This window comes from Buteo buteo, chromosome 10 (assembly GCF_964188355.1).
Source record: "Buteo buteo chromosome 10, bButBut1.hap1.1, whole genome shotgun sequence".
NCBI classification, from domain to species: domain Eukaryota; kingdom Metazoa; phylum Chordata; class Aves; order Accipitriformes; family Accipitridae; genus Buteo; species Buteo buteo.
Window position 1 is genome coordinate 44,730,782 of NC_134180.1, and position 9,222 is coordinate 44,740,003.

General features: G+C 49.0%; 1 protein-coding gene across 1 annotated transcript in view; it reads right to left on the bottom strand.

The window, feature by feature from the left end:
* The window catches only part of ERICH3 (glutamate rich 3), a 43,693-nt gene extending 35,264 nt beyond the window's left edge, over nucleotides 1–8,429 (bottom strand). Inside the window, exons 1-2 of the mRNA XM_075037384.1 lie at nucleotides 8,309–8,429; nucleotides 506–599 (exon numbers count right to left, since the gene is read on the bottom strand). Of these exons, the coding sequence (XP_074893485.1) occupies nucleotides 506–599; nucleotides 8,309–8,328 (114 nt within the window). The 5' untranslated portion in view covers nucleotides 8,329–8,429. The remainder of the gene's footprint in view (nucleotides 1–505; nucleotides 600–8,308) is intronic.
* Nucleotides 8,430–9,222: the final 793 nt, after the last annotated feature.

Here is a 9,222-nt window from a genome sequence, read left to right on the forward strand (position 1 = left end):
GCAATCATCACCCACCAGCAGCCCACATGCCAGAATCTTCATAGCCCCAGGTGGCCCTTGGACCCTGCTGTCCTGAAACGTGCTCAGTGCCAGCTACAGTATGTCCTCAGCTGTCGCTAGTGTCATCCAAAACCACTCAGCACACAGAGCTAAGCTCCAAACTTAGTTTAACCTGTCTTTTTGTCATTCTGACTCCAGTAGCACAGCCTTAAGCACCACAGCTCTGCATCCCTGCAATATCTAGCTGACCAACGGTAGATAATAATGCAGTGGGAGATGCTTTGATTAAACAAACCCACCCTCGGTCACAGCGTGATCATGTGGCTTTGATCTAGCACAATAAAATTTCACATGTTTGGCTAGCTGGTCAAATTCTTCCCAATGACAACACATACTTCTAACAAATAAACAACAGAACCATTAGTGGTTTGACTTGTGCAGTATTAAAAAAACCCAAAGAATTCTTTTCTTTTTTTTCTCAGAAAAGGAAACTTTTCAATCTCACCAGTCCTGATCTCTGAAGATGTCGTCTTATCCTGGTATTGCTGAAATATCCAACCAGGTGTTTGTCTGTAAGGCTATTGTAGGTTGCAAGAAATCTGAAATAAAAATCAATACAGATGCATATAATCCCCTTGACAGGCAAATTATTACAGCTTCATTTACAAAGACCTACCCAATAGCTTGCTGCACAAAATGCTGTCTTGATGAATCATGTCCAGTGTTTTGTCAGATAAATGCCCATTAGATTATGTAAAAGCAACATCTTACTGCCTCCAGAAGATTCATATCAGAAACAAGTGACTTCTGTGTAAGATACAGCAGCTCAGCATTGAACAGCGTACCGCCACCGAGGCATGGGGTCCAACAGAGCCCAGCCCTGAAGGTCTCCTCCAAGACCAGCTCCCGCAACAGCCTCCTCAGACAATAAACTTTGACCTTCGGCAGGTCAGTTCCTTCTGCCACCTCCTAACTCATGATAGACAGGGCAGCGATGGAGTTTCTGGCAGCTTTTGCAAAGACCTGTAAGAATAACTTGGGTTGGGAGGCACCTCCAGAGGCCATCTAGTCCAACCTCCAGCTCCAGGCACATCACTGACCAGACTTCACCTACAAAAAGGAATTTTCCTGTGGTCTTCATTGCCAGCTCTCGGCCATTATTGTCTGATAGCTAACATAAAAAAAATTGCTTTCTTCAGTCTACTTATGTTAGCAGAAACTGCTAGCACCAAAATATATTTTTAAGACAGGACACTTTCCACAGTATTTTCACTGGCTTGAGAGTTATCATACACATTATTAACTTGGGTGCAAATCTTTGTCCTGATGAAGACTACTGATTTGTGTTTTCAGCCAAAGCCTCCTTCAGTATCCACATTTCCATCCATTTCTTTATGGCACTTCCCTCTTCTTTAATGATCCCACCATCAGAGGGACTGCCTATCAAATTCATCACTTGGAAGACCTACACAGAAAACTAAGTGGCTTCCATTTCAGGTGTCAAAAAAGACACTTAAGACTTCCCTCCTATTTTGAACCATTTTCTCAACTGGGATTCAGCTACGTGTCTGTTAAAATGTTGTCTGGCCAACCACTAATTTGTTCATGAACAAAAAAGCCTGTTTCAAAAAACAGTTCTCAATTTGGCCTTTACACCAACAGAACTCACAAACCACTCGGGAAAACTAATCCATGACAGCAAGATTAGGAACTGTGCTGTCTGTTTCAGGGACCATTTATTTGAACGTAGCAGTGACTCTACACTATTTATTTAAATAAACAGTCAAGAATGCTTGTCCCACAAACATATTTGTAAATTCAACTGCACAAAACTTGTACAGGACAAGATTTATTACTTTTGTGGTATTTACAGGCTAGAAAGCACATGTTACTGTAGTATGTTTTTGCTGGCTGTCACCACATGGCAGCAGTTTGTCTGAAGTGCAGCTTACATTGATGAGAATATTTCTTTTTTTCCCCCTCTAAATACAGCTACGACATTTTACCAAAAATCATCAGATCTACTGTATGTGACCGATTTACTCAAGCTAAACAAAAAACAAATGTATTCCACAGGAAACCAAAGAGTTTGCATGACAGGCCAGCAAACACACTCGTCTGTCTGCATGGATCCCGATACGCTATTGCTCTGGCACTCGGCAAGCTGCCACCTTTTCACCACCTCGGTCTTTCTGTGCAGAGTATGCTTTGTGCTGGAAGCACAGGAACAAGTCCTCACCCAAAGCAGGGTATCAGAAGATAGCTGAGTGGTGAGAGACAGTGCCTCTCTCTCGAGATCCCAGCCCCTCCTGGGCTGGAAAGCACAGACCCTGGACAACTCATCACTCGGTTCAGTATTGACCTGCGCAGGTCAAAGCTAAAAACCCGGATCTCTTTTGCCACACCGTGCTCCCAAGATTTTAAAGAGACCAACCAGCTGGTACTACGACGGCTCTACAGCGCTACGAAGTGTCATTCAGTCTAAAAGACTCGTGGGACCACACTGCCGCAGCGGCAGAACGGTTGGGCTAGACTACTTTCTGCTAATCTTCTTTAAAGACCCCTGATGTAGGGGTGCACAAGTCCTCTTCTGTATCCAGAGCAATAAAAACTAAATGCAAGAACCTCTCAAGTCTTTTCCAGTTCCCAAGTCAATATACTAAAGATTCTCTTTAATGCATACACTGAACAATCCAAAGTGAACAAATTGCATCTCTCTTCTACTTATTGGTGAGAAACTGTAAGACCAGCAAACATGGAGAACCAGACCATGCAGACCACCCAAGCAGGGCCCTCCCCTGCTCTACCCAAGGAATGCCACCCATCTCTGGAAAGCCAACAGAGCTAAATCATCACAGCTACCAAAGATCAGAGCTTCCAAAAACTGAACCTAAGATATGAGAGTTGAACACAAAAACTGAAGCATCCGTAATTAGCAGATATATTTTTAAATAGTTCTTAGCACAACCTTATCTCACTTCACTTTCTGGAAAACAGGACAAATAACAAAGTAAGTGACAGTAGGCTTAAGTTTTTAATACTCTAAATCCATTCACATTTGTAAAATTTATATACTCAAGATACATGTTGCATAATATGTTCAGCCCGACCTTCGGGCTCTCTAGGCAGGATATGTTTTAATTACACAACAAGAGATTGATCTCTTTTGTTTCCTTTGGCTTTAAATGCCACTGTACCTCTATTACAAGTCTTTCAATGGGATAATTCAAGATAAATGTCTAATCCTGACGTAACTAGCAATACACACAAAAGTATACTCAAGGAAATAAAGAACAACTAAAAAAAAAAAAAAAGAAATCCAAAAAACCACAGAGATATGGATTTACAGCAATTTTATCTGGGGTTTCACAATAATCTCACAGGTAGCCTACCAACAATAAATTAAACTTTAACAAACAATTTAGCTTACCCTGTTATGCATGTTGATTAAACACTGGTACTATAGCAACTGTTCTACATTACTTTTTTAATCCACTGTTTGCATTCACATTTGAAACCACCAGATTACATCAATTGTGCTAAGTATTGACTTATGGTATCACCTAGCAATTGCATACGGAGGCAGAGGAGAAACTCAGTCCAATTCCTTTTCATTTACTTCCTTCCATCTAATATTTCATGGACCATATAACTAGTTAAAATGCAACTCCCACCTGAGCACAGTGATGCAACAACTTCAGTTTCAAAGAAGTCTCCGTACACGTATTTTCTTACTTAAATTATGAACAGGCTTGTCCTACAAAAACGCGGAACTAAATTCAAAGTTCAAAAGGGTATTGGAAGAAATAAGGAAATGTTTTGGGCCTGAACTAAAACCCATTAAACCATTGGAAAGACTGCAGCTGGATCCACTGGGCTTTGGCAGAGCCACACTGCCAAGGGAAGCCTGAGCTCTCTGCCCAGGTGAATGCCTCTGTTGTCAAGAAAACCAGCACAGACAGCCACACAGAATACCCTGGGCATGGACTCGAACTCCGATTTACGTCACGTGCAGTAAGCGGGGGCTGGCCCTGCAAGCCTACGCTCACCTGGAGCTTCTGCCAGTTTTCCTGCTTATTTCAGCTGACCCGTTCACCCTCCACCAGCAGATTTTAGGCCAGTTTAGTTGGGAGTGGGCCATATTGGTACTATGCTTGGGCTTGGCCCAAATCCCTCTGGAGTATCCCACTGACACTAAAGGATCAGACCCATTCAGTGCGCCAGCAGATGGGGTGCAGGCATACTTTCCAGTCTGAGGGCAGCCAGGGTGAGACCTTATCCTCGGAACGGAATCTGCGCCCTTCCCTTAAAAGCATGCAACTTATTGTCAAGCCTAACCTTCAGATGAGACCTGTGCTCCCTTGCGCCAACCGATGACTACGGCACAGACGCGTGCAGCGTTGGGAAAAGGGCACCAGCAGCATCTTCACATGATCCCCCCATTCGGCAGCCCAAGTGCTCTCTCCTTTCAGTCTTTGCTGACTCACAAAATCATGTCTGGAGATAAAATTCAGACTGCTGCTTAGAAATGACAAGGGTGAAACAGGCAAGAGGATGATTCAGAGAGATGCAGTAACAGAACTGCTGCAACACAGATTTGGGTTCATTGTTTGCTTCACAGAATAAAGCAGCCTCTAACAATGCGCTATATTCAGAGCCAGTGCTGTGTATCACAATGATTTTTAAGACCACCCTTACTCATTTGAAAGGATATCAAGACAAAGTCGCAGTGGGCATCCTACATTAGTTTTGCAAAGCAAATCTTCAGTTAATAATTTACAGTGCAATTAAATCGGTGACTGCTCACCAAAGAAATAATCTAAGAGAGCATCAAAGCTTTAGTTATTGATTGGTAGAGTGACAGGGAATTACAGCCCCAGTGTTGTATGTTACAGCTCAAGTTTATTGCTCCTCCAGTCAAACAAACAGTTCTGCCTGTGATGGAGACCATTCCTCACTCTAACAAGCTACTGGATCTTGCACTGTTTCTGCTGGGGACATAAACAAGAAAGGCTTGTCTAGCTTTCAGACAGAACAAATCTAACCGCAGGCTGTCAACCACAAACAGCGAGTTCAACATCCCACAAGGCAGGGGGACCTGCCCAGCACATTCCTTCTGGGAGCAGACTACTCTCGGGAGATTTCCCAGGTATCTGGCACCCATCTGCCATTCCCTCCCTAAGGAAACTCTTCAGCCACCATGAAGTACACCTCACTTCCAAATAAAACCGCTGTCAGGGTCTCCAGAGAGGTAAGCAGATGGTGGCAAAGTGGTTTTCTGCAGAACTGGAATTTGGCATTAAACCCTGAAGGTAAGGACTTTGTGAATCCTAGCTGGGAATGGCCTAACAGGCACATGTGGGCTTAGGAATCAAAAGACGGTACAATTCCATCACAGAGAATGGACTTTTGCCATCTACTCGCCAGTACAGGCATTCAGAAGATAACTGCTGCCTTTATTACACTATTCAGCATAAATGCTTATTTTGTTTGGTGCCTCCAAGCTTAAGCCAAGCGAGTACGGCCAGTGACTATGCTGCGCTTGGGTTCCTCTCTCTCTGAGAAAGAGGGCCATCTATTCAGAAGATGAAAAACCAGGAAAACAATCCCCAGTCTCCACAAAAGAAGGCTCTTGCTTTGTCAGGAGACAGGGCTGTTACCTGTGTAAATTGACCCTTCCGACTGTGGGCCTTAGACCACATTCCTCTGCCTCCCACGGGAAGCTGCTGCCGTCCAGCTGGGTCACCCACCGACCCTTGGCTGCACCACCTTTGGACTTCACCTCGAGGAACAGCTCCGGCTTCTACTCTTATTAATTTCAACTACCACTGCTGTACTTGTGAGAAAACATGCTGGAATGCAACTACGAACCAAAGCTCACTGAAGTCAGCAGATGACTTGAAATTTTGATGAGGTTTTGCAGTCTTAACAGTAATTAATCGGTTTATTCCAAGCCCACAAAAACCTTAAACACATGTACACTTTTACTCAGGTGATAACCAAGGAAGGGAGAGGCCACGGTCTCTCCAAATCACGTTGTATCTCTGCTTAAATATCTGCAGGACCCCTTCAGCCCTGGTTGTCTTGCCCCACAGACACACAGGTCACGTTCACCTGGATTTTTGTTTCAAAAGCTTCGTACTACTTTCTTTACTCTCTGTCTAACCTGACTTTTTAACAGTCAAACCACTGAGGATTCTTTGCCCAGATACTCAGCTAGAATTACTTTATTTTATGAATACTTTGCCCCAGGGGATGGTCACCACACTCAAAGGCATCTGTAGATCTAATAAAGAGACAGAAATGAGCTTCCTCTGCCGATACCCAAAGGTAGCCATGATGCTCTGGAAGGCAGACAGTGGCTCGCCCAACACTGCACCTGAACACGGTACAGGACCCTTATGAAGTTCAACAAGGACGGACGAAAGTCCTGCACCCGGGAAGGAATAACCCCGTGTGACAGCACAGGCTGGAGACAGCCAGGCTGGGGAGCAGCTCTGCTGGGAAGGACTGGCTGCTCCTGGGAGGCACAAGCTGAACGTGAGCCAGACGGGCAGTGAGGACGGGCAGCAGCATCCCGGGGAGAATTAAGAGGGGCGCAGGCAGTCAAGTGAGGGCAGCAATCGTCCCCTTTCCTCGGCACCCGTTAGACACCATGTGCATTGCTGTGTCCAGTTTTGGGCCCCAGAGCAAAGAAGCCATGGAGGCACTGGAGCAAGTTCAGGAGAGGCCGCCAGGATGGTGGAGCCGGAGCACGCACCCTGCGAGGAGAGGCTGAAGGAGCCGGCACGGCCTCAGGAGGGGCAGCTCCGAGGTCCCACAGCAGCCTGCCAGGGCCTGGGGGTTGTGGAGAAGATGGAGCCAGAGAAGGGACAATGGGTACAAGCTGAAAGAAGTGGGGCTGAGGCAGGTCTAATGAAAACATTTCTCCTCACGAGGAGGGCCAGGCAGTGGAGGGGTGTGCTGTTGCCACCCTTGGAGGTTTTTGGGATCTGTCTGGATGAAGTAACCTGGTCTGACCCCATGGCTGACCCTATGAGCAGAAGATTGGACTAGAGACCTCCCGCGGTCTCTTGCAGAGTGAATTGTGATCCCACGTCTCATTTGGCTGCTGTACTAGGCTAGCTCTGTTTGAGAGTTTCCAGAAGGGAAACAGGCGAGGAGCAGAGGCAAACCCCACAGGTGTTAGCCTCTCCCCATCCACTTCAGCAAGCTCTTTGTAAGTCACAGCTCTGCAGTTTTCACAGTTTTCTGTGTCAGATGCAGACTGTAGGTATTCCTTGAAATATCTGTGACGTGAGTGCAATCAGCCACAGCATAATCATTTCCCAAAAACTGAATTAACAAACGCCACCCAGAGTCCAAAAGTGCCCTACGTGGTAACTAGAGGGAAACAATCTTCCAAGAATAAGGTTTTAAGTATTTTGTTTGGAGTTCTATATATTTCTTCATAAAAGAGATTTTCATGCAGAAAACTTTTTCAAAGGTTTTAAAATAATCAAATCATGCTACAGGTTCCAATTCTGAACACAACTAGACATGGAAATGAGAGCCAAAATACTCCTGTTCCGCTACTGGTTTGCTGTATGGCCATGAGCAAGTTATATCATTATTTCTTTACTCAGAGCATCGCCCACTAAAACAGGGTGTCTTCAATTCTGTCATGGAGATGGAGGTCTACAGAGATACTCAGTCTCTCAGTATCTCTAACTCACGTCAGGCCGGGGAAGTTTGGATGGTCTGAAACTCGCGACCGGCAGATGTGGAGCCGGACAACGACAACGGGAAATGCCCCAAGTCAGCGGCGCCGTTCCCTGTGACTCCACCGCCCCGTTCCCAGAACCAAGCAACCACCTCGGCGGAGGGGACCCGGGTTACAAACCGCTCACCTCCGCCCGGGCCACCGGCTCCTCCCGGCCCGCCGCCACACGCGCCTGACGCCCAAAGCCAACGTTTTGCCCCCGCTGGAGTGCAAGGAAACACCTTTAGGTCTTTCAGGTCGCCCGCTCCATTCTAGGCCATTCTTCTCACAGAATTAAAAAGGCAACCCCGACCGTTAAGCAAGGAGCGGCCGCCCAGCGCTCGTTATTCCAGGCAGGCGGGCTGCGGGGCCGCGGGCGGCTGCGGGACCCCGGGAGCACCCGAGGGCTCAGCCCGTTGGCGCGGCGGCCCCAGGGCCCCCTGCCGCCGCCCCCCCCCCCTCAGCAGCCGGCGGGGCAGCGAGGGACGGCGGGGCAACGCCGCGGGGAAGGGACCGGCCCGCCCCCGGCCCCGGCCCCGGCCGCCCCCCGCCCGCCGCCCCACTCACCCCGGCTGCGGGCCGCTCATGGCGGCGGCGGGGGGCCTGGCGCTGCCCGCGGCCCCGGCGCTGCCGGCCGCGTCCCCGGGCGTCGCTAGGACACGGCGGGCCGGCCGCGGGGGGCGGGCGGGGCTCCCGGGGACGGCGGGGAGGCGGGCCGGGCCGCGCCCGGGGACGGGGCTCCGTCCCGCGCCGCCGGCGGCTCCCCGAGCCCCGGCCGGGCCTGCCCGCGCACCGGCGGCCCCGCAGCGCTCCTGCGGCGGCCCCGCGCACCTGCCGCCGGAGCCGAGGCGCGCAGCCCGCGGGGAAGCGGCCCGGGCCCCGCCGTCACGCAGCCGCAGCAGCCCGCGGGGCGACAGGGCCCGAGGTCGGAACGGACAGGGGAGGCCGCAGGGCACGTTTTGCCCGGCGGGAACTCCAGGCTTTCAGGGGAAGAGAAGGGAAAGGAGGGGACGGAGGAGGCGTTTTGATGCGAGACGGAGCCGTCAACTTAGAGATGGGGCACGAGAGGATCGTTTCAAATACCCACCCTGATTTCCGCTCTTTCAGTACAAATGACGGGGGAGCTCCGAAGTATGCATTTCAACAATCTCTAGCCGTACTCAGGCAAAGGAGGTGGAATCACCCTTCCACGCTCCTGTTTTTCCCTGCTTCCTCCACTTCTCGTGGGTTCAAGTTGAAGCACCAATACACAGGTGATGCGTTGAGGGGCCACGGGTACAACTGAACCGGCGGTAGGTCCTCAGGGTGTAGGGCCAGCCTTCCCCCGCTGGTGCGCCTGCTCAAAACGTGAAGGGACTGCCGCTGCCCTCAGGTCGTCTCGGGCACCATCTACCTGCACTTCATATTGAATTGTCTTTTGTAAAGGAAGCAACTACCAAGAACATCAATATCCTCTTGGTTTTTTATCTTCCCAACCCCGT